The sequence below is a fragment of the Equus asinus genome, chromosome 4 (assembly GCF_041296235.1).
Source record: "Equus asinus isolate D_3611 breed Donkey chromosome 4, EquAss-T2T_v2, whole genome shotgun sequence".
Lineage (NCBI taxonomy): Eukaryota > Metazoa > Chordata > Mammalia > Perissodactyla > Equidae > Equus > Equus asinus.
In genome coordinates this window covers 135,986,295-136,011,622 of record NC_091793.1, presented here as the reverse complement: position 1 = coordinate 136,011,622, position 25,328 = coordinate 135,986,295, and the positions used below count along the sequence as shown (strand labels likewise).

The window sequence follows — 25,328 nt, the reverse complement described above, 5'->3', positions numbered from 1 at the left end:
TCTAGTCCTTTTAGTTTGAGAGAAGGAGACGGGGGGAGGTAGAAGGAGGCGAGCAGGTGAGGGGCGTTCTCTCTAATGGGTGCCGTACTCAACTTCCGGTGGCCCGAAGAAACTAATTTCAAACCTACAGACCCGTGGGCGCACCTGCGATTGCCTCTTTTCTGTTTTAACAATTGTGCTGATCGAAGTGGCTAAGTACGAGGTAACGTCACTCATTCTTCCATTCACTTATTCAAATACTTGCTGAGCGCTGTGTGTTTTAGTTCTTCGGCTGCTTTGAGTGAGCATTCTGGGCGGGGAGGGTATTGTTGAAACAAGAGACTTAATAAATTAGTCAAGGATATAGTATATTAGTGGCAAGTGCTAGGGTAAAGGGAAATAGGGCAGGTACTAGGTTGAAGGCAATTTTGAATAGAGTTATCAGGTCAATGAGACCTGACTCCTGAGCAGACTTGGAGGTGAGGAAAGCAGCGGTAGACCTGTCTGCGTGTCAAGGTTCCCGGCAAAGGGAACGCCCAGCGCCCAGACCAGGGCGGGCATGTACCTGACTTGTGGGGATCCAAGGAGGACCTGAAGAAGAGGAAGCAGGAGCAGTAGGAGATTGAGGGGCGTGAGTCTGGTAGCATCTCCTCATCACTTCCATAACAGTATTTTTATTACTTTGGGGGGTTCTCTTTGAGACTTTTTCTTTTTAACATGTAGTGAAGTTGTGCACATGTGAGTTAAGAGAGGAAAATGAAAATTCTTCTTCTTTTGGGAATAGACTCATTTTTGAACTTCTCTTGATAAGACTGAGAAATTAAGAGTACTTCCTGAAACCATCAAAAAAAAATGGTAAGTTTTATAGAATTCTTATGAATGTCTTTCATTATAAGTAATTTTTAGAAATTTAGTCAAAACAAATAAAACTGCATGGAAATTTCAATGGTAAGACAGAAAAATGATAAGCTGTAGAAGCATCCAGTGTAAAATGATTCTAAACAACACAAATAAGCAAAATTACTTTTTGTTTTAAAGATTGACACCTGAGCTAACAAGTATTGCCAATCTTCTTTTTTTACCCCCTGCTTTTCTCCCCAAATCCCCCCAGTACATAGTTGTATATTTTAGTTGTGGGTCCTTCTAGTTGTGGCAAAATTACTTTTAAATTCTTTGTTTTCACCTAAAACACACAGAATTTACCTTTTATGGAAAAAGACATTACAAGATAGAGATGGAAAGGGCGAGTTGGAAGAGGAAGAGTATAGCCAGGCATGATCATTTTAATTGAATCCTTTTGGTCTGGATCTAAGGTGGGCAACTAGAGCTTACAGTAGAAGAAAAGCAACGAGAATAATGCCCTACTCCCACCCGCAACACACACACTCCTGTCCTCTGCCTGGCCATACTCTCTGTTAGATATTACTGTAAGAAGAAAAGAAATGACAAAGGAAGCCTCAGAATGGCTTTTCCCCCTCTGTGAAATGGGGAAACAAAAGGAGTAGTTAAGCTACCAAAACAATAGATTCAAAAAAAAAAGCAGGCAAGAAAGAGTACTCGTTACTGCTGTACATTTAGGATCTAGAAGCACTGATGCTTTTTATGTCTCTTGTCTTTAGTCAAGAAAGGAACTGTTTCTTAACCGTGTCTCACACAATTAAATTACATAAAGAGGGCCAGCCCCAGTGGCCTAGTAGTTAAGTTTGGCACCCTCCACTTTGGTGGCCAGGGTTCAGTTCCTGGGCCTGGACCTGCACCCCTCATTTATCAGTGGCCATGCTGTGACAGTGACTCACATACAAAATAGAGGAAGACTGGCAACACGTTAGCTCAGGGCAAATCTTCCTCAGCCAAAAAAAAAAAAAAGTTACATAAGGGAAATGGTGGAAACTATGTTTTGAAAAATCATTTTCTTATTTTTCAATAAAAATGATGTTGGTGAATTGCCATTTAATCAATAATACTAACATAATTTTTATTTTTATTGATGAAAAATTCAAACTTAAAATAATTATTTCCATCACAATGTTTGCTCCCAAATTTTTAGCAGAAATACCATTGTACCTTAATATTTATATTTGTCTTCTGGCGTTTTTTTCTACTGCTGATATAAATTTTGAAGAAGTACAACTTATCTCTCAGACCTGCTATGTGGGTGGGTCATCTCTGAAATGGTGTTTCTTCCTGTCTGTTTTTATTCAGTTTGTCATCTTTAATATCTAGTTAGGGAAATAATACAGTGCATAAGGTCACCTGAGGAAATTTCATTTGTTCTCTCATCTTCTCTTTCTAGTCTGTGACACTGCATACAGATGTAGGTGATATTAAAATAGAAGTCTTCTGTGAAAGGACACCTAAAACATGTGAAGTGAGTACCATTATGTACATAAAAAAGTGAGTTAATATAACAGGATGACCATTTGAAATTGAATCATCTAACCTAAAAAAACAACATCAAAAAAAACTTTTCTATAAAACCATCGTCAGGAAAAACCAGCCATCTTAATTTCTGGCCTAATTTCCACTTACCTTTCCTGATGTCAAAGGTGGATCAAAGAAAGGGTAGATAATTTTCCTCTAACCATAGAGTGACTGGTATCTTTCTTTTGGCTCATTTTCCTCAGGAAACCTAAATAATCATTAGGTATTACATAAGAGAACTATTCCATCCATTATTTCACTTGTTTAAATCAGCTACAGTCATTCCCTCAACAATTGTAGGTTATAGGCCAGCATCTGGGAATATAGTGATGAACAAGAGACATCATGAAGTTTGGACATTGTGAGCATTGCCTTCATGTAGCTAATATTTTGGCTGAGAAAATAGGTAGGGGCGAAAATTCATTATAGAAAAAAAGTAATTCTAGAGGGTGATAATGCCTTGAAGGAAATAAAGTGTTGAGATCAAGAATAATGGGAAAGGAATTATTTAAAAGCAGGTGAGGGCAGGCCTAGCCAAGAAAGTGATACTTAAACTTAGTGTGAAAGGTAATGCAGGCATCTCCGTGGAAAAAGATATAAAAAGAACATTCCAGATAGAGAGATGGCAGGTGCAACGGCCTCCAGGTGGGGAAGCCTGCCTATTTGGGTGAATTTTCAGAAGGCTGGTGGGGTTAGCATGGTTAGCAACAGGGAAGGGGTTATCCCAGGAGATGCAGAGCTGGATCAGGTCATGCGGGGCTTGTTAGGATCTGCTGAGGATTTTGTGTTTTATTCCAAGAACAGAAGGAAGCCATTCAAGTGTTTTAGGAGGGGAGTGACATCATCCAAAGTAATGTCTAAAAGACATAGTTTAAATATGCTATTATAGTGTTTTCAGTAAAGTCAATTGGTTCTTTATCTTAAATGCATTTCTGTTATATCATTTCTCAATGATTATTTTTACTCTCTTCAGAATTTCTTGGCTCTTTGTGCCAGTAACTACTACAATGGCTGTATATTTCATAGAAATATCAAGGGTTTCATGGTTCAAACAGGAGATCCAACAGGTAAGTTATTCCATTCATATCTAGGGAATTGGGTATATAGTGTGAAAAAGAAGGTAGACAAAGAATAGAAAAATAAAAGCATGCAGAGTTTTTATAACTGGGTTACCTTACCACAGCAAGAAACTTTTAAGCAGAAGCTACTGGCACCTAGCCCGAAAATATGACAGCTATTGATAAGGAGGGTTTTGGTTTCTGTAGAGATATTTTATTTTTTTTGGCCTGTAAAGTAAAATTTTGGGAAGGAAGAGAGGCCATATCAAATTTTATTTGTATATAAAGAGTTATACTATAAACTAGCCCTTAAGTTTTAGAAAATGAACACTTTTCAACTTTAATTAGAGACTTCTTTTGTTTGTCTTGTAATATAGGGACTGGAAGAGGAGGTAACAGTATCTGGGGCAAGAAATTTGAGGATGAATACAGTGAATATCTTAAGGTATAACCCTAGTGCTTCAAAATCGATTTTCTCATGCCTTATTTACACTTGGAAACTTTGATATATGTATTGTAGTAATACAAGTTAATGTCATCAGTAAACAAATATACTTTTTTGTAGTTTTTGCACACTTGATAAATGATGTCAGGGAGAAAATACAAATTATCAGTTCTAGCCTAAAATATATAATGGAATCTCACCATTACATGGATCTTCATATTACGTGAGCTAATCTTTGGGTCCAACCTGAAATGTTTAATCAGTAATGCATCAGAGGAGCTTAATGTCTCACATAAAATTCATGTTTTATATGAATCATTGGCCTTTTCTGAGAGTGGGGAGGAAAGACTGTCAGACCTTCTGGTTGCAGTATTATCCATTATCAGTTTCCAACTTTTATCATCTTCTGTTGGATGTTTGAATATTCCTCTATTAACTTTACCTAATGCCTGTGGTACATCTCAACTAGGTGAAAGAGATGTGTGTATAAATAAATCTTCAGCATGGTAAAATTAGGGATTTTTATTTCCTTTTCATATTTTTTCTGTATTTTTCAAACTTTCTAAACAATCTTCTTTTTGTCTAAAATTGAAAAACTAATGCATGCCAGTTTAAAAAAAAAATCAGTTCCACTTCCCAGAGATGACATCAGTTAATTTATCATATGGTCTTTTAAATTTTGTATCTGCATAGAATGATAACTTTATAATTAGAAAAAAAGAGAGAAATTCTCCTCAATCAGAATATGTAATTTAGTATATTGTATTTCAGTTACGTTAAAATATACCCAGCAGGGCCAGCCCTGGTGGCCTAGTGGTTCAGTTCAGTGTGCTCCGTTTTGGTGGTCCAGATTCAGTTCCCAGGTGCAGACCTACACCACTCGTCTGTCAGTGGCTGTGTTGTGGTGGCAGCTCACATACAAAAACAGGAAGATTGGCAGCAGATGTTAGCTCAGGGCAAATCTTCCTCAGCAAATAAATAAATAAATAATAAAATATACCCAGCAAAAGTTCTGAAAAAAATTAATTACAGTGTTTATCTCTGGATGGTGGGACTAGGAGTAATTTATGTTCTTTTTGCTTTTCTATCATAAAGCGATATTACTTTTGTTATATTGGAGTTGGAGTTTGGGAGGTGATAAATTGTTTTTAAAAACTGTCCTTTTCCTGAATTAGAAAAGAAATAATTTCTTAGGCATTAATTAATGACTGCCTCCATAACACTAATCTGTCATCCTATACCAGTGGTTTTCAATCTTGGCTGTTAGAGACTCATCTGTGGAAGTTTTAAAAATACAAAAGATTAGAGCCTTACCCCACTAAATCTAGAGAAAAAGTCAGTAGGACTGATTAGAACCTTCATTATATTCTAAGGTTCCCTGGTGATTCCTACACAGCCAGGAGCCATTATTTTACATACCAGAGTTGAGAATGTATGTTGAATATTCACGTACTCTGACCCAATGTTACATTCCCAAATGCTTAGCCTAGAGAAACTCTTGTACATGTGTACCAGGAGACATGTACAAGAGTGTTCCTAGAGTACTACTTGTAATAGCAAAAATCTAAATCAACCCAAATGTCCACTGATCATAGAGTGGACAAATTGTAGTATATTCAGTAGTAGAATATTATACAGCAGTAAACAATCAGAACCACAGCTACATATACATGTGTGAATCTAAGAAACATAATGTTAAGTGTAGAAAGCATTTCTCAGAAGACTATAGATAGTATGATACTATTTTATAGACCTCAGAAACAAGCAAAAGGAAACAATATATTGTTTAAGCATGTATAAAGATATTAGAACAGTGGTTACCTCTTGGAGAGGCTGAAGTAATAGCTGAGAGGAGCACACAGGCTTATTCAACAATTCGTAAATTTTCAGTCTTAAAGTTTGGAAATTGGTTAATGGGTGCTTATTTTATTAATCATAAGTAGTACATATATTCTTATGTATGTATGAAATACTCTATTTGATGGAGGTCACCTTTTAGGCACACAATAAAGCATTAATATCTTGATGTGACTGCATCTCTATGGATTGTCTCATTGGTGGTGTCCCCTGATGAATAGCTAAGATAGTAATCATTGGAGTTACTTGTAGTGTATTTTATATCTGGGCACCTCCCTATACTATGGTTGTGTCATGTCTTCAAGCTTATCAGTAAAGTCCTTTTAATTCCTGTACACAGTCCCTTACATAACAAATAGAATCATGAACATTAGAGCTAGACAAGACCTGCCTTAGATCATCCAGTCATGGGCTTATAAACTGACCACTCGTGGGTGGAAGACCTACGCATGCATTCTCTGTGGCCACTGGTTAAAAAAATTTGTAAAGGTCAGGAGGCAAGAGATACACTATTCCTTTTGCCAGACTCCACCACTCCGTGATGTTTACATTCTCCCCAAGTGTCAATTTATTATCTGCTGACACTTGTGAGCATTTGGATTACAAATAAACCCCTGAACTAGTCCAACCTCCCTTGTTTTACAGATAAAGAAACTAGCCAGAGTCCAGTGTATGTGTGATGAGATTATGCGGATTTTGGTTTTGTTATCTGCCTGATCGTTTCATGCCAGCACAATGTTCCTTAATATAAATGTAAGGATTATTTCCATTACACATTGGTATTGCTAAAAGTGTTGGTGGCTGTACTTCTCGCAAAATGAAAATGAAATTAATTGGGGAATATGATTTGATGTATAAACAATTTATATACAGAGATACAGATAATACAGAAACTGAACATTTGGGTTAGCCCTAATAGAGAGAAGCTGATGAAATGTTGCCTTGCTTCCTCAAATAGTGGGAAGGTAAAGAGCGCATGTCTTGTGTCAGTCCTATATTCGGAATATTTATATAAAAAGTTAAATTAATACTTTGGTCTGTCTTTTTCAGCACAATGTTAGAGGTGTTGTATCCATGGCTAATAATGGCCCAAACACCAATGGATCTCAGTTCTTCATCACCTATGGCAAGCAGCCACATTTGGACATGAAATACACGGTATTTGGGAAGTCAGTATTCTGGTTATGGTTTTCTTCCTTGGAATTTCAATGCAAAGGATGTATATGAGTGGCTGTGATAGTAGCATAACTAATATTGAAAGAGCAGTATGAGAGCTAAAAATATCTGGAATTTAAGTCCACCACTCACCAGCACTGTGACCTTGGGAAACTTACAGCCTCTCTGAGCCTCACTTTCCTTATTTTGTAAAAGAAGGGCATGTACTGTTTTTTCAGGATTGTTATGCAAGTTAATAGTAACATATCTGTTTTCATTAAGAATAGCATCTTGCAGTAACATCTGAAAAACAGTGGCTTAAACAAGATGGACTGGGATGGTGGTTCCATTATGTCACCAATGTTCCAGGTGCCTTTGTCTTTCTTCTTGATCATCTTTAGCTTCCATCCTCAGGCTCACCTCATGGTAATAATATGGGCGGCACAGCTCCAGTTGGAACATCTGTGTTCCAGGCAGAAAGGAGGAGGAAAGGCAGAAGGTCCTTGCCAGCTGAGTCAGCCACTTTCTAAAGAGCTTTCCTGGAAGACCCAGAAGTTAGCAGTGTGGCTTCCTCTTACCTCCAAGGGAGGGCAGGAGATGTTTTCCAGCTGGATGTACTGGCCCTCTCCATAAAATCAGGTTTCTGTGAGAAACGGGGAGACTGGATCCTAGGGAGCGTTTAGCAGTCTCTGCCAGAATATCCATTACAAGCACTATACCTGGGAATTGCTTTTATAAACCAAGAGGAGGTCAGTTTGTCAACAAATATTTACTATGCTCAGTAAACCAAGGCACAGTTCTTGAGTTTTATTTAACAGTTTGGATGCCAAGTTAGGTTAATTAAAAACAGAAGATGCCACAATTTTTTTCATTCGATATACTTATGTCTAATTTATAGAATAATCATCAATGACATTAATGAAATAGTACAGCCTTTATGTGAATAATCCTGGTTCTCTTCCTTTTATTTTCTTCCTTAACCCACCATTCAGAATTATCAATCAGTAATTACTAGGACTTATTTTATAGGATCTGTAACAAAACTGTAGCGTTTAGAACAAGGATTTAACCTTAGGTCATTAACTCCCTGAAATTGTGTGTTTTTTGTATATGCACACACATTTTTCTAGGAAGATGGTACATAGCTTTCCACTGGTTCTCACAGGGGCCTGTGTCCCAGATGCCTGGCTAGACTGACTTGCCTCAGTTCTACATGCCCTTTTTTGCCTGAGATCTGTTTCCTGTATCCTCTGTTTCTTGCTCTTACTGACCCAGATGGTGAGAAAGTCTTTAAAACTTAGAATTTAAAGACCTTAACTGTCCTACATTTAGGAGTAAAATCAAAAGGTTTTGACTGTAGTGCCATTTTAGTGGAAATGCTAAATAAAATGTAAATCTGTTATGTTTTTTTTTTAAGTGCATACGATAAGTCTTGGGAATTGATTTGAGTTGCACTAAGAGGTATAATCTAAAAAGCCACCTTTTCTTAGCAAATGCTTTAGACTAACTTTCCAGAACATATTTAAAGAATAGCTCTCAATGTGGTTTCCCTTGGTGGAAACATGAAGTGGGCTTGCTGGAAGTAGGCTCAACTGTCTATCCTCTCTTCTCCTATTTTTATTATTATCGCTTTTCAATGTCATCCAGAAGCAAAAAGTCAAAACACCATATTTAAACAATAAAGCACAAAGTGGCCACCCTCTTCAAGACGTTCCGTGTAGGGCAGTACTGATAATAGTGTCATCCTTACACACTTTCTCTGGGTATTTCCTATAGCAAAGAAAATCTTACTACTGGTCGTATTGGCCCCATTTGTAGCTATGCTGTGTGAATGGGGCAGAACACAACCTTTAGATACTTAGGTGGAATATTCCTATCTATTGCTACGGTTGTCTAAAGGCATAAAAATGAATTTTTGTTTCTGAATTTTGGCCCCTATCTATGGCAGAAAATCAAATCGGTAGTTTATTGTACACTCAGGCAATTCAAAGAACTATGAAACATGGTCCTTTTCTCTTAAGGGGACTATAATTGATATAGACATTTGGATATTATGTTTCAATCTGAGGAAATTTTCATACATTCTGTCATTTCTCTTTCAGGGTAATAGATGGTCTGGAGACTCTAGATGAACTGGAGAAGTTACCAGTAAATGAGAAGACATATCGACCTCTTAATGATGTACACATTAAGGACATAACTATTCACGCCAACCCATTTGCTCAATAGCTATAATAGACCTGGACAAACATTTGGCAAACTATTCAAGCAACACACCCATTGTGGTTTACCCAGTTTTAATTATGTCACAGATTGCATCATCTTTCTGCTTGTTTACAACAAAGATCTTCTATGAGTTGGTCATACCAAGGGGAGCCAAACAACTTTTACTCCCATTCTTAGAGCATATTTTTTACTATAACTATTATCCAATGTATTTCCTTAAGTTAAAAAAAAAAAACCCTCCTGTTTAATTTTTATTACATGTAAACATTCATTTTTAAATGCTGAACCTCAAATCCAGGCATTTTTGAACACCTTAATTACATACTCCTACCATATCTAGTCCACATCCTGGAAGTATTATTTTCCATTAATTATTTACTTTCTGCAGGTGGAAAGAGGAAGGAAAAGATAAAGAAATGATCTAGAAAGGCCAGCTACTCCATTTGTTATTTTCTCTGGTCTTTAGATTTACAGTAAAGGCTGAGAGAAGTCCTGGAGTACAGTAAACACTCAACTTTCCATGGAACATTTTTGTAAAGCATATCTTTTAAAATATTGCAGGACAGAGTTCTAAAGATGATCCATTTGAAAAATGCAAGGAGTTGGTTAAGAGCAGAAGTTGTAGGGTCCTGGTCTGTGTTTGAATTATAGTTCTGCCCCCTACTAGTAACTTTAGACAAGTTAACATCTCCAAGCTTTATTTTTCTCATCTATAAATAATATTCCCGGGGCCCGCCTGGTGGCACAGTGGTTAAGTTCGCATGTTCCACTTCTCGGCAGCCCGGGGTTCGCTGGTTCGGATCCCGGGTGTGGACATGGCACCACTTGGCACGCCATGCTGTGGTAGGCGTCCCACATATAAAAGTAGAGGAAGATGGGCATGGATGTTGGCTAGGGCCAGGTTTCCTCAGCAAAAAAGAGGAGGACTGGCAGTAGTTAGCTCAGGGCTAATCTTCCTCAAAAATAAAAATAATAATAATAATAATATTCCCTCATGACACTATTGTGAGGATTAAATGAAATCATGTGTAAAGCTTCTGGATGTAGTAAGGGATCTGTAGTGAGTAAACGGAAGCTGCTCTCCTGCATTATTTCTACCATAGGGCTCTCACCTAATCAGGCCATTTATCAGACCCTACCATTGATTTCATCAAGAACCATGTTCCTCTCACTGCCTAGATCACCTTGATTAGATTTAGGGTATTCCTAAAACTGATAACAAACATTTCTTGGTTTGTCTCATTTCTGCAGATGGCTGGTCTAATTAATGTTTTGATTCTTAACTGTAGTTTGGGAGTTAGCTTGCAGCTGTCCTCTTGTTACAAGCATCTATACCTCCCACTAAACTGAAGTGCCAGTTCTACTAATGCCCTCATGCTTTGTTTCACCCTTTTAACTTAATCATTTAGTTTCTAGAAATATTAAAGCCTCTTTTTTGGCCAGTTTGTTTTGCCACTTCTTATACCTGATCTCTTCCTTCTCCAAACATTGAATTTTTTTTGTCATCACTCTTGAGAGGCTTTTACTGATGGTCAAGATGTTTTTGTACTGATGGGCATTCTCTCAAATTTTATTCTAAACTTGGCCATTTTTTTTTCAGTGGTGCCAATATGGTGACTTTTTGGTTCTTAGAGCTCATTCTAATAATGTGTGCTCAGTTATAGCCATAAAGATCTCATAGATAGGGAGGTATACTGGCTGCCCACCTTGGGCCTATGGTAGGCACCAGGAGAATCAAGATCCAAACACTGATTTCTGTCCACTCCCAGTGGGTTGACTGGTTCACATTAATCACATCAGCAGTTGGGTGACTGATGTTCTGTTCCATGTATTAATTGGCAGTAAGTATAAACCACTAAGACTGGAATATTGCGGATCAACCCAAATTCTCTTTACAAAGAAAGTAATATGGTTTCCCATCTAGACCCGAGGTTGGCAATATACAGCCCTCAGACTGACCACCTATTTTTGTAAATAACATCTTGGAACTCAGCCATTCCATTTATTTATGTATTGTCTCTGGCCGTTTTGTGCTAAAACAGCAGTATTAATTATCTGTGATAGAGACCAAATGGCCAACAAGCCTAAAATATTTACTGTCTGGCCTTTTAAGAAAAAGTTTGCCAACCCTTGATCCAGAAGTTGCCAGATAATCATGATTTCACAGCAAAGGAAGGTGGATGAGCTTAAGGGATAGTATAGTCAAACGATGCCTGAAACCTTCACCAGTCTAGAATTGTACCTGCACTTAGGCATTAGAATATTTGGATCCTGTTAGACCTTGGTTTGGAGCTCTCTGTTGCGTAGACGGCTTGAAGACTTTTTGGTTAATGGCAAATTGAACAGTTAACAATTTATACCCTGGTTGAACTTGGGAATTTCCAAATCCACTTAGCAACACATTTATAAGCTCTCTCTGTTGGGTATTTCTGAAGACATGTATTCTCATCTATTTTTGAACAACTAAAACTAGTCCAGGCATACCTTGCTTTATTGTGCTTTGCAGATAGTAATTAATTTATTGAGGTTCTTCCAGGCTTGGATACAAAGGTGCTTTGGACACTGCCTGCTCTGCAGGAGCACAGTCTAAGGAAATAACAGACATGTAATTAGATAAATTAGAATACACAGAACTTTTCATCAGTTCAGCAAAGTGGTTAGATTAGTTACTATTTCACTAGTGAATTGAAAAGAAAACTGATCATTCTTTTCCATTAAATCCTATTTGTACCAATTGTGGTAGTAGAGGTAGGGATGAGACTTGATATAATACTTCTAAAGCAAATCTAGAAGAATAAATGATAATGGTAACCATGAAAAAGGGATTAGCCCCAATCTTTATAATGCTGCAAATATTAAAACTATGATGGTGTGGGGGATAAGGCTAGAATAATAGAACAAGAGTATAAACGGTATTATTTATATAGGAGGTTAATATATAATTAAAGCAGCATCCAAAAACATTAAAAAATAGAAGGATTACTCCATAAATTGTGTTAGGGTAAGTGGTAAATGATATGGAGAAAAATAGCAAAAGAATTTCATTTCACACATCACAAAATTCCAGATAAGTTTCCTTTTTAAAGAAAACACAGGAAAACTTAAAAACATTTTAGAGAATTCCTCTGAAAAGAAATTCTCAGTTTACAAACATGACAGAAGTAAAGATGGAACAGCTTTAACTACATGAAAATTGAAAACTTTACAATTAAAAAACAAAAGGACAAAGAACTGTACATTCAAAAAAGTAATGAGGTGTGAATGTGTCAAGTCACAAGAGAAGAGGAAATGTTCAAATTCATTAATTAGAAAATAAAGTTTCAAGTTTCGTTTCCACCACGATAACTTTTTTTTAGCGTTATACACTATATTTGTTAGGGCTGTAATAACAGTACCAGACACTGGGTGGTTTATACAACAGGAAATTCCTTCACACTTCTCGAGACCGGAAGTTGGGAAATCAAGGTGTGGGCAGGGTTGTTTACTTAGAGACCTCGCTCCTTGGCTTGCAGATGACCATCTTCTGTCTTTAAATGGTCTTTGCTCTGTACACGTCTGTATTTTAATCCCTTTTTATAAAGAAACACCAGTTACTGGATTAGGGCCCACCCTAATTACCACATTTAATCTAATTCTCTCTGTTAAGGCCCTATTTACAAAGTCACATTCTGAGCTAGTGGGAGTTAGTACTTACACATGAATTTGGGGGGTTATAGCCCTCCAAACAGCCCATAACACGCACAGAAGGACACACTAAAATAGTTGATTTCATAAATGAGACTTTGGGTATATCCCAAGTTAACGATTGGCTGGATTTGGGCTTTGCTAATTTTAAAACCAGTCTGGAAAGCAATTTTGGCAATATGTACAACGTTTTTTCAACGTTCATTGTCACTCATCCTGTAATTTTAGTGTGGGGATCTCTCCTAAAGAAATTATTTAAACCCCCTAAATTGCTCTGCGCACATTTCTCAAAAGAAGATATGAATATAGCCAATAGACACATGAAAAGATGTTCATCATCGCTAATCATCAGGGAAATGCAAATCAAAACTACACTAAGATATCACCTTACCCCCGTTAGATTGGCAAAAACATCCAAAACCAAGAACGACAAATGTTGGAGAGGTTGTGGAGAAAGAGGAACCCTCATACACTGTTGGTGGGAATGCAAACTGGTACAGCCACTATGGAAAACAGTATGGAGATTTCTCAAAAAGTTAAAAATAGAAATACCCTATGACCCAGCCATCCCATTACTGGGTATCTATCCTAAGAACCTGATATCAGATATCTCAAGAGTCCGTTGCACCCCTATGTTCATCGCAGCATTATTTACAATAGCCAAGACGTGGAACCAGCCTACATGCCCAGAAACTGATGATTGGATAAAGAAGATGTGGTATATATACACAATGGAATACTACTCAGCCATAAAAAAAGACGAAATTGGCCCATTCACAACAATGTGGATGGACCTCGAGGGCATTATGTTAAGCGAAATAAGTCAGTCAGAGAAAGACGAACTCTATATGACTCCACTCATAGGTGGAAATTAGTATATTGAGAAGGAGATCTGATCGGTGGTTACCAGGGAAAAGGGGGGGTGGGGGGAGGGCACGGAGGGGGAAGTGGTGTACCCACAACATGACTAACAAAAATGTACAACTGAAATTTCACAAGCTTGTAATCCATCATAACATTAATTAAAAAAAAAAAAAAAAACCAGTCTGGAAAGCAATTTTGGCAATATGTACAACGTTTTTTCAACGTTCATTGTCACTCATCCTGTAATTTTAGTGTGGGGATCTCTCCTAAAGAAATTATTTAAACCCCCTAAATTGCTCTGCACACAGTCGTCCACCGCGGCCTTTACCTGTAACAGCAGAAGACGCGCGATGCCCATCTCGTGCACCGTAGTTAGGGTCCCTGAGAACCTATGCACAGGGCTGCGAGGTGACGGTCAGTAGCTTCGTCCTCCTGAGACCGGGATTCCGTAGGTTTGCTTAATTAAACGTGCTGCTAACTGCATCCTGAACAGCTATCCATTTCCCGGGTTACTGTGACGAATTTCTCCCTTTTTACCTTATATTTAGTGATCCTGGCCTCGATGTAAGGATTTAGGTATTAATGGTTTCAAGCACTTTCAAATCCTTTAAGGGGCTTAAGAAATGCAAACCACCATAGGAATTTGGGGAACGTGTTTTCCTCATCACGTTACCCCACAATCGTTGTGCATCTGTACAGGGCAGGTTATCTGCGTTGTTCTCCTGTGCAAACATGACCAGTAAAATTATGCTTTATCGTAATAGGTGATAATTTTATGTGCTTCCGACTAAGTCTGGAACGAGTGAGGATGTTTTTCAAGTGACAAAACGGAGGCGGGCGGGGCGCGGGGGTCAGGATCGGCACCTCGTTCCGTCAAACCGCAGGCGGACGACTGTCGTCGTTCAGAGGCTGTTCCCCGACGCTCGTCTTGTCCTCGCGCCCTCCGCTCCTCCGGGCGCAGTTATTCGGCCTGAACACTCAGGCCCCCCAGGGAGGGAACGTCGTCTGACTTCCTGAGTCCAGCTCCTGCTCACTCATTAAACTTTTAATTCAAACTTTCGGAAAATCTTTCCAAACCAACGTCAGTGCGTGTGGGTCCCAGCCAAGAATGACTTAACTAAGTTTAAATACGTCTCAGACCCTTAGCGAACGCCCAAATCCAGACAAGTACTACGTGGGGCTATTTGACGCAGATAATTTTTTTAAGCATCCTTTTAGTAGTTACAATCCGGGCGCAGGCTATTTTGCACCCTGCTTCCCTCGCTGTTCTTGTTTCTGGCGTCCACAAATACGGCTTTTAATGGGCAGGGACGAGGCTGCCCCCCACTACCTGACGTGTTTTCTCAGAGCGAGCCAACATGGCCGCCGTGAGGCCCTTCCTCGGTCCTCCTCCAGGCTGCCAGCTCCCGACGCGGCGCCTGCGCACTCGGCGCCCACACGCGCCGTCCCAGCCCCTCCCGCGGGGACGCGCTGTTCGCCCCGCCCCTCGGCGGAGACGCGCTCGCAGCGTCACCGGTGTTTTCGAGCAGAGTCTCGACGCTGCGGCTGTCAGCTCCATTTTGTTGTCGGAGCTCGTCGCGGGTGGCCACGTCTTCTCCGTGGTCGCGTTGCAAATTTTGTCGCTTTCGGCTTGGGCTCTCTAGCCAAGACGGTAAGACGCAGGAGGAAGCCGGATAGGTGTCGGGGCCGTTTTTCTGTGGCTCGAGAGCGCACGGAGATGCCCGTCTCCGGGTTTGTTTGCCCCCCGCTGTCTCCGGCCTGACGGCGCCTTCCCCGTTCCCCCGTGCTGCACGGAGGCGGCCGGCTGGTCCTCCCTGCTCCGCTGTGCCTTCGCCGCGGCGCCCTGGCGGAGGACGGTGGCAGTGCTGGCTGGGCGGGGAGCTTCCCGACCTTCGCCTGCCTGGGGGTGGGGAGGCCCACGGCATTCCGCGGGCGCCATGTTGTCGGCGGCGGCCTCGGCCGCGCTGTAAGATGGCGGCGGGGGGCGGTGTTTGCTTGGGTTCTGGAATGTGCGTGAGTCACGCTCGTGAGGAAGGGTGTTCGCTGCAGAGACAGAGGAGGGCGGAGCGCGTTGGTCGGGTGGAAGGCCGTGTCGTCTGTCGTGTGGTGGAGCCTCAGGAGTGGAGGGAAATTGGCGGTGTCTCCCCTGGTGGTGCTGAGCGGGCGCGCGGGCGGGGTCGGGCGGCCGGCGGTTGTGTGGAGGAGCTGCGCGCCCGGGGTGGGGCGGCTGGGGAGCCGCTGGAACGCTGTGACTCCTCCGAGTGTGGGCGCGGGCGGCGAGGCGCCGCGTCTGTGTAACGTCCTTCCCAAGTTGGGCGTTTGTGTTCGAAGCCTTTCTGAGAGGAAGGTGGCTCGCCCTCCCCCGAACTGCGTCAGCCTGCCCTTAGCGGGGCTCGGTGTCCCGCGGTCCGCGCTGGGGCCTGGTGCGCACAGGCCGGGGGGCCGTAGTTGTGTTTCTGCTGCTTCGTCGCTTGCTGTGTGCAGTGGAAGGCTCTGGCAGTTGGATCGATTGACCTCCTTTACAGAAATGTAGTGTTGGTTGTGTTGCGGAGAACATCTGTGATTGCTTATGAGTTGGAGGCCGGTTTCTGAGACACATTTAAATGGGGAGAGTTACGGGGACCTGTAGTAAATTTGTGCTGCTGGCAGGAAAGGAGTAAGATTTTGCCAAAATTGATAAATTGGGATTTCCACCCCCACTCCTTTTTTACTTTTCCCGAGTTCTTGCAATAAATCCGAGCATGACGTGGAAAGTGCGGAATGTCTGTGACGAAAGGTCAGGCTCACGTTATGGGGCAACCCAATCCTGGGTTTATCAGTGACTTCAGATAGGGTACCATTGACTTTTGGACTTCGATTTGAAAGAAGAATTTAAAACTTCACAACTAGAGAGAATTTGCAAAGAAGAGTGACACGTGGGGCAGCATTTAACTGAGAAAAATGTCTTTTGTGTAGATGAGACACTCGAAAAGAACTTATTGTCCTGATTGGGATGAAAAAGATTGGGATTGTGGAAAATGGAGGAGCAGTAGCAGTCATAAAAGAAGGAAGAGATCACACAGCAGTGCCCGGGAGAACAAGCGCTGCAAATATAATCACTCTAAAACATCTGATAGGTAAGGAGCATAAAGTGTCTCAGTATAAAAATAGGTTTTCACTACAATGCTTTGTGTCGATTATATCTCAGTAAAACTAGGGAACAATACATTTTCATGATTAAAACTAGTATTAAAATTTAGCCTGATCACCATTCCCTTTTCCAATGATGGCTTGTAATGGTTGATAAAAATCGTGTGGGGTTTGTTTGTGTTTTGGTGGAGAAAGCATAAAATGTTACTAGGATTACTGTCTTGAGAGGTTTACTGAGAATTTGAGGCTATTTGGTATTAACATAGAGCATTGAGAAAATATTTAATTTTTCCAGCTATTATTTGGAAAGCAGATCCTTAAATGAGAAAGATTATCACAGTCGACGCTACATTGATGAATACAGAAATGACTACAATCAAGGATGTGAACCTGGACATCGCCATAGAGACCATGAAAGCAGATATCAGAATCATAGTAGCAAGTCCTCTGGTAGAAGTGGAAGAAGTAGTTATAAAAGCAAACACAGGATTCACCACAGTACTTCACGTCATCATTCACATGGGGTATGAGCTCTTTTAAAACATCTTGAAAATTTTATTTCCCATGTGGAACAGGAAAACTGTTGAATTTGTGCTTGATCATTTGAGAAAGTTTTGTTTAAGATGAAGTCATGCTAATTTTAACTTGCAGGATTTTTCACTGTTTGTGCATTTGATAGGAAATTCCTGAAATAGAATACATGTTTAGCTATGTAATAACAGATTTTATTACTAGTTGGCAGCTAATTGTCATTCCAGTGAAAGAGTGAAAGTAATTAATTTAGGTTAGTTTAGAGCAGTGATTACAAAATATTCTGAAAGATTTTTTTGTGGTACTTCCAGACTTCTGATTTGTTTTGATAAATTGAAGCTCTTATCACAAAAATAGAATAGACATTTTATTTTTGTATGATTGAGGATTAGGCATGCCTGTGTTCTCGCAAAGCATGCTCTAATCCTTTTTTCACTAAACAAACCACTTAACATATTTGAACATTATGGGTTATGTGTTAATTTGCAGATCAGCTCAGATGACATTTAAAATGCCACAGTGTTATTAAATGCCGAAACTTTTTCTCCCTAAAATTAGGACTTTAATTTTATTTACTGTTTTGATAATTTGTTTTCGTAGATTAGCTAGGAAATCTTAATTTGGCCACTTTGACAAGTAAATACTACATCCTACAATTTTGCAACATTAAATTAGGACACTAGAAACTTAAAATTATGTTTCAGTGAATACAACTAAGCATTTTTTTTAAAAAAGAAAAACAATTGTATTATGTTTGTTGCCTTGCCACTTTGAGTATCTTATCTGAAAATCTGTTCCTTGCCATGTTTTTCTCCTGTTAACATAAACTATGTGCCCTGTGAATTTCTGGGGACTGAATTTGAAATTGCTCCTGCCAACCGTTTGTGGCCTGGCGTGTATCTGAATGCCTGAATATCTCCCCGCTGAATGAATTTCGTATTCTGCCCTGAATTCACTCGGGTATATTGATTGGCTGGATGATCTTGGTGCCGCCCACTTGACGTTTCCAGAAGAGTCACCGAAGGAAAAGAACCAGGAGTGTAGAGGATGATGAGGAGGGTCACCTGATCTGTCAGAGTGGAGACGTACTAAGTGCAAGATGTATAGAATATTTTTCAACACTTATTAACTTTTCAGATAACATAATCTATATATAGATTAAGATTTCAGGGATTTGGAAATCTTTTTCTTTCTCTGTTTTTTCTGTTCTGTTTTATTTTGTTTTTTCCATTTCTTTTGGTGGGGGGGGATTGTGTTTTTGCTTTCTTTAGAAGTTTAATGTTTGTTATGCAAAACTTCCAAAACAGTAAATCAAGTTAATGAAATTAGCTTAAGAATGAAATTAGACCTAAACATAGTTATATATGTTTTTTGATGGTGTTCACCGATAAAATATCTAGTGATAAAGAAATTTGTAGCATCAAATAGAATAATCTGCATTGATAGCATTTATTATGATAAGTAAACTGTTTCCACTTCTTGGTATGACTGAGATTTATTTCTCTCTTTTAGATGAAATTGTTGATACTTTAGGTGAAGGAGCTTTTGGAAAAGTCGTGGAGTGCATTGATCATAAAGCGTAAGTTTTCTGGCGCAGGATTGCACTTGGGAGGTCAACAATATAGAAAATTTATTTAGCTTTAGATTATGTTCTGACTATGAGTTAGATAAATTGTTATACAGTCATGTGTCACTTACCAACGAGGATATGTTCCGAGAAATGTGTTAAGCGATTTTATCATTGTGTGAACTTTATATAGTGTACTGACACAAAGCTAGATGATGTAGCCTTCTACGCACACAGGCTACGTGGTACTAATCTTATGGGGCCACCATCATATATACTGTCCATCATTGACCAAATTGTCATTATGCAATGCATGACCATACCATTTTAGCTTGAGATTTTCACTTGGATGTAGGAAACTCCCAGTAAAAGGTACTAGCCCTTTGTATTTTTAAGCAGTAGCTATTAATAGTGTGTGTAGCCTGTCATACCAGTTTTCAGCTGAGAACAGATTATCTTGTTTCAGAAAGTATTCTTTCATTGTCCTACTGGGCAGGAGCTGTGGCCATCAATTTTTTCCTAGTTCAGTGATTCTCAGCCTTGGTTTTATATTAGGAGTCTTTGGAGTTTTGCTTATCCCAGACATATTGAAGCAGTCTTCACGGTAGTTTATGTGTGACCTTCAAACTACTGATTGAAATTTAAAATAGTACAAGAAATTTTGCCTTTCCCTTTTTTGCCCTGTTGAATTTTTTTTTCCTTTGTAATGGCAAAGCTTTTCTAAATGACTTATTAGAGAGTGCTTCCTACTCTTGATTGATAAAGTTCTGAGAGCTTGAGTTCTTTATTATGACCCCATCATATCCCAATTTTCTTGGTAACCTGGACCAAAGGAAGATTTGGTAGAATATTTGCTAGTGACAGGAAGAAACTGCTTTACGTACATTTGTTTTGCATCTTACTTGGAATGCAAATTGGGGTGGTAATATCCCAGTATTCTTTTTAAGTTAGAACGGTTGATACGTAGTTTGCTTGAAGGACCAAAAAATAATACGTGTGAGTGGTGGTCTGATGAAAGAAATTTGTGTCATTCAACGTGTATGTGTATTACCAACCCTTACCATGTGCCCAAAGGTCATTCTAGTTGCTTACATAGAGTTGCATTTAGAAGAGAGTACTTCTATGTGATCAAACTGAGTACTAGACTGTAAATTCAAGAAAACAACCATGATGGGTCAATGTAGAAGTAGTACATTTTGAAGAGTGCTGGAAAAGTGGAATTGGATGTCTTTTTTTTTTCTTTTTAACTTGGATTTATTCTCTGTAACAGGGGAGGTAGACATGTAGCAGTAAAAATAGTTAAAAATGTGGATAGATATTGTGAAGCTGCTCGCTCAGAAATACAAGTTCTGGAACACTTAAATACTACAGACCCCAGCAGTACATTGTAAGTATCACAATAGAGCTTAGAAAATGGCCTCAGGTAGATTTGAATTGTGAAAAGCTGTACTCAGTTACTTTTCATATGTTTCTAGCCGCTGTGTCCAGATGTTGGAGTGGTTTGAGCATCATGGTCACATTTGCATTGTGTTTGAACTGCTAGGACTTAGTACCTATGATTTCATTAAAGAAAATGGTTTTGTGCCATTTCGACTGGACCATATTAGGAAGATGGCATATCAGATATGCAAGTCTGTGAATTGTAAGTACTTAGCCTATCTTTCAGAAATTTCAGTTTAAGGCTAATTTTTTTCTCCCTCTTCCCAAAGCCCCTCAGTACCTAGTTGTATATTTTAGTTTTGGGTCCTTCTAGTTGTGCATGTGGGATGCTGCCTCAGCATTGCTCAAAGAGCAGTGCTATGTCCACGCCCAGGATCCAGACTGGCGAAACCCTGGGCCACCAAAGCAGTGTGTGCAACTTAACCACTCAGCCACAGGGCTGGCCCCCTATTGAGACTAAGTGAACGCCATACTGACAGGGATCTTTCAGGAAAAGAAGGAATCTAAAATAATAGGACTTGGAAGCCTGACTGAAGAGTAGGCATGAGGAAGATGTAGCTGATTACAGGCTATTGGTCAGTTTACTGCATTTTATTAAGTAAATAATATGTTGTCCAGCATATAATAATATATTGTCATGTGGAAGACCTATAGCCTTTTTTCGTTTGTTTTTTTGGGAGGAAGATTAGCCCTGAGCTAACTGCCACCAATCCTCTTTTTGCTGAGGAAGACTGGCCCTGAGCTAAAATCCGGGCCTCTACTTTGTATGTGGGACGCCTGCCACAGCATGGCTTGCTAAGTGGTGCCATGTCCAAACCCGGGAATCGAACTGGCAAACCCTGGGCTGTGAAGCAGAACGTGCACACTTAACTGCTGCGCCACCCGGCTGGCCCCAACTATAGCCTTTCTGATTCCTAAAATTATTAACCCAGAACCACTGGGTTAAAATTAAGGAATGGCAAATTTTAGCTTCATAAGAGAAAGGTATTTCTTTCTTCAGTTTTTAAGCAATAGCTGTCATTGGACTAATTTTTTTAAGGAGGGTATTGGATTTTAGTACCTGGTGGTTTTCTAGCAGGCTATTTGAATGTTGACCACTTACTTGGACATGTGGAAAAGGCATCAGAGAGGCTTTTTATTATAGGGCTTTTGGGTTTGGTTAAGTTTTTGGCTTTTGATTTTCAGATTACAGCAATTTTTTCTGTTTCATTCTCAGTTCTGCACAGTAATAAGTTGACTCACACAGACTTAAAGCCTGAAAACATCTTATTTGTGCAATCTGATTACACAGAGGCTTATAATCCCAAAATGGTATGTCTTTGATGTATTATCTTCATAATTTCAAATGAATATTTCATATCATCTTAATATTATGCCTAATTAACCATCATTTATAATTTTCAGAAACGTGATGAACGTACCTTAATAAATCCAGATATTAAAGTTGTAGATTTCGGCAGTGCAACATATGATGATGAACATCACAGTACCTTGGTCTCTACAAGACATTATAGGGCACCTGAAGTTATTTTAGGTAAGTATTTCTTAGTTGTGCTTGGGAAACCTGTATATCTTTATTGAAGCTGACTTGAAAATTTATTTGTAGTTTTAAGTCTTATTTGTGGGACTTTTTGTCTTTTTCCTCTTAATGGGTTAGTGTAAAACACATTAAAGATTTTAAGCTTTTATTCCAGATAGCTCTGGGACTTTGAGTAGGTAGTAGTTTGACCTTTCTGGGGGTTTTTTTGTTTTTGGTTTTTGTTTTTTTGAGGAAGATTAGCCCTGAGCTAACTGCTGCCAATCCTCCTCTTTTTGCTGAGGAAGACTGGTCCTGAGCTAACATCCATGCCAATTTCCTCTACTTTATATGTGGGATGCTTAGCACAGCATGGCTTTTGCCAAGCAGTGCCATGTCCGCACCTGGGATCCGAACCGGCACACCCTGGGCCGCCAAGAAGCGGAATGTGCGAGCTTAACCGCTGCACCACCAGGCCGGCCCAACCTTTCTGGAATTCAGTTTGCACGTTTGTAATATGTAGTGGGGTTTTAAAGATTTTATTTTTCCTTTTTCTCCCCAAAGCCCCCTGGTATATAGTTGTGTATTTTTAGTTGTGGGTCCTTCTAGTTGTGGCATGTGGGACACCGCCTCAGCATGGGTTGATGAGCAGTGTCATGTCTGTGCCCAGGATGTGAACCAGCGAAACCCTGGGCCACCAAAGCAGAGCGTGCAAACTTAACCACTCGGCCACAGGGCCGGCCCCTCTGGTGGGGTGTTAAAACAAATGTTTAGTGCTTTTTATATCCCAGACACTTTCCATGTCAGTCAGTCCTTGCATGGTGTAGATAGCTCCTGTTTTGCAGGTTAGAAAATTGAGGCTCATGAAAAACAAATGTTTTTGCCCAAATCATTAGTGAGGAAAGAGGTGAGCCAGAGTTGGAACTCTAAACTAGATGTCATCAGAGCCCTAACTGTTACATACTCTGCTATTATATTACTTTTAATCTTGGATTGAGTGATTCCTTCAGGATCTTCCTAGCTCAAACTTCAAATTATATATTTTTTTTAAATGTCTTTAAGAAATATTGAGGATTTTTTTCCCCTAACAGTTTGTTTTGTTTTGCAGCCCTAGGATGGTCCCAACCATGTGATGTCTGGAGTATTGGATGTATTCTTATAGAATACTACCTTGGGTTTACAGTATTTCCAGTAAGTGACAGTGATCTGTTTCAGTGGTGTTATGAATGCTTTTAATGCAAAGTGTCCGCATTTGGGTAGTTTCGCCCCCTTCCCCCCATGATACACTGTTAGTTGTAGATAAGTCTAAAGCAATAAGTATATTATCTTTGTTCATTCAAGGAAATCATTAGTGAGCTTCTGTAGGCCTTAGCATTCTTCATTGTAGCTGTAGTGTGCTGAAAGTATGCCTTTTTTTGTGATCATTTTCCTTGTGACCTCTCATCATCTATGGACTAGAAGTCTAGCAGCTATGTTACATGAGTACAAGGCATAATGTGCAAGTAAAGTTGGTTAATAAGTTTTCTTTATTATTTTAGACACATGATAGTAAGGAGCACTTAGCAATGATGGAAAGGATTCTTGGACCTTTACCAAAACATATGATACAGAAAACCAGGTATGTATTATTTAAGAATAAGTGCCATCCTTAGTACCACTTGATCACGTCTTCTGATTAGAACTTTATAAAATGAAGTCAGTCAGGCTAAGCTTAAGTAGCACATTACCTTGCTGGGAACCCAGTAACTGTCTCTAGGCTGCCTTTTAAATCTCTAAAAACGTGTTTATCTTTGAGCTTTAAAAGTATAATTGGTGAAGCCATTCACCTTTGCTAGATGTTTAAGTTTGTATTGTCAACATTATAAACATGAGTGGATATTGACTTACTCTTAGGAAACGTAAATATTTCCATCATGACCGATTGGACTGGGATGAACATAGTTCTGCTGGGAGATATGTTTCAAGGCGCTGTAAGCCTCTGAAGGTAAGCCTGGGTCTTTGCTTAAATGATCAAAACTTTGAGCTACCCGTCTTTTCATGGTGGAGAAATAGAATTATAATTGTGGCAGTAGAAAAGGCTGATGACTATTTCTTTTCTTTTCAGGAATTTATGCTTTCTCAAGATGCTGAACATGAGCTGCTCTTTGACCTCATTGAGCAAATGTTGGAATATGATCCAGCTAAAAGGATTACTCTCAAAGAAGCCTTAAAGCATCCTTTCTTTTATCCTCTAAAAAAAACTATATAGATGTATAATTGTACAGCTCTTGAAGAGATCTTATAGACTGTATCAGTCTAGTTTTTAAGTATTAAGTTATTTTGTACAGCTTTTGTAAATTTAACATTTTTGTATTGCCGTGTTTGTTTTGCTTAAATCATTTGATTTGTTAAGTAAATAGCTAAGTAAAGTAATGAACATTTTTCAGTAATTAATGTATAAAATGATTTCTTCAGAATAAATTTTTTGTGTTTATGAAATTAACATGAATCTGCAGTTTGATTTTAGCACCATTTTTCTTTGTACCTCTGTCACTTTAAAAAATGAAAATATATTTCTCCTCTTGGAGGTTTCCTTATGGCTTCGGAAATACTGTGGCATTTCCATTTTAGGGATTGCCAACTTTGGGACTTAGGCCTTCCTTCTCTAAACCAAGTCTAATGAAACTGATTTACAGGATACAAAGAAGTAGAGATAAGTCAAGATGATTTCGTTCTCCCGGCATTCCTGTTCATAGTTAATACTGCTGCTTTCTTGTCTCCACCATGAATGGGATTCTGCATATGGCTTAAGGTCCTGTGTTCCTTCAGGACTGATAATGAGTGAGTGACAGAGAAGCTTCTAGAATCCTCTGCAGCCAAGTCTGAATTATTAAGTAGTATAGTAAGTCAGTTTTTTGTCTATGGTTTCATCTATAGGTTGATCCATTTATGACTATATAGTCTGGTTTTTGTTTTTTTTTTAAGGTTTTGCTTAGTTGTAAGTTCCCTGCAAAATTGAGAGGAAGGTGCAAAGATTTCTGATAGGCAGTCATATGCTGCATAGTGACATTTTGGTCAACGATAGACTGCGTATACAGTGGTGGTCCGAGAGATTTAAAGTTATGCTATCTAGATGGCATAGCCTACTACACAACTAGGCTATATAGTATTGATCTTCTGGGACCACCGTTGTATATGTGGTTCGTCGTTGACTGAAATGTCCTTACATGTGACACATGACTAACAGCATAAAGCCTAGGTGTGTAGTACGCTGTACCATCTAGGTTTGTCAAAGTACACTCTGATGTTTGCATGATGACAAAATTGCCTAGCAATGCATTTCTCAGAATGTGTCCCCATTGTGAGGCATGACTCCTTCTTGCCCTGACACATGCATAGCCTGTCCCATTATTAATATTCCTTACCAGAGGGTACATTTGTTAAAATTGATGAACCTGAACCTGCGTTGATGTAATT

The 25,328-nt window shown here is 39.3% G+C and overlaps 3 protein-coding genes across 5 annotated transcripts in view; 2 read left to right on the top strand and 1 right to left on the bottom strand.

Annotated features, from left to right (window-relative positions):
• NIF3L1 (NGG1 interacting factor 3 like 1) overlaps positions 1-14,157 on the bottom strand; it is a 29,194-nt gene extending 15,037 nt beyond the window's left edge. The window contains exons 1-3 of the mRNA XM_070508363.1: positions 14,018-14,157; positions 11,626-11,727; positions 2,509-2,608 (exon numbers count right to left, since the gene is read on the bottom strand). The gene's annotated coding sequence lies outside the window, so the exon portion shown is untranslated. The remainder of the gene's footprint in view (positions 1-2,508; positions 2,609-11,625; positions 11,728-14,017) is intronic.
• On the top strand, positions 62-12,477 carry PPIL3 (peptidylprolyl isomerase like 3). 2 transcript variants are annotated; one of them, XM_044768468.2, is made up of 7 exons: positions 62-202; positions 703-834; positions 2,273-2,347; positions 3,374-3,467; positions 3,836-3,903; positions 6,811-6,929; positions 9,018-12,477. In XM_044768468.2, the coding sequence occupies exons 2-7, from the start codon at positions 832-834 to the stop codon at positions 9,142-9,144; spliced, it is 486 nt and encodes a 161-aa protein (XP_044624403.1). In that variant the 5' UTR covers positions 62-202; positions 703-831; the 3' UTR covers positions 9,145-12,477. The 2 variants fall into 2 exon arrangements, with proteins under 2 accessions (XP_044624403.1, XP_044624401.1); XM_044768466.2 differs by having other exon boundaries at positions 64-202; positions 764-834.
• Positions 14,158-14,989: 832 nt separating the features above from the next.
• CLK1 (CDC like kinase 1) lies at positions 14,990-24,354 on the top strand. 2 transcript variants are annotated; one of them, XM_014829205.3, is made up of 13 exons: positions 14,990-15,340; positions 16,645-16,805; positions 17,114-17,342; positions 18,360-18,450; positions 18,862-18,928; positions 20,187-20,303; positions 20,392-20,558; positions 21,573-21,667; positions 21,761-21,890; positions 22,981-23,063; positions 23,411-23,490; positions 23,766-23,856; positions 23,977-24,354. In XM_014829205.3, exons 1-13 carry the CDS (start codon positions 14,990-14,992, stop codon positions 24,118-24,120), a joined length of 1,806 nt encoding a protein of 601 aa, XP_014684691.2. In that variant the 3' UTR covers positions 24,121-24,354. The 2 variants fall into 2 exon arrangements, with proteins under 2 accessions (XP_014684691.2, XP_070364460.1); XM_070508359.1 differs by lacking the exon at positions 18,360-18,450 and having other exon boundaries at positions 15,201-15,340.
• Positions 24,355-25,328: the final 974 nt, after the last annotated feature.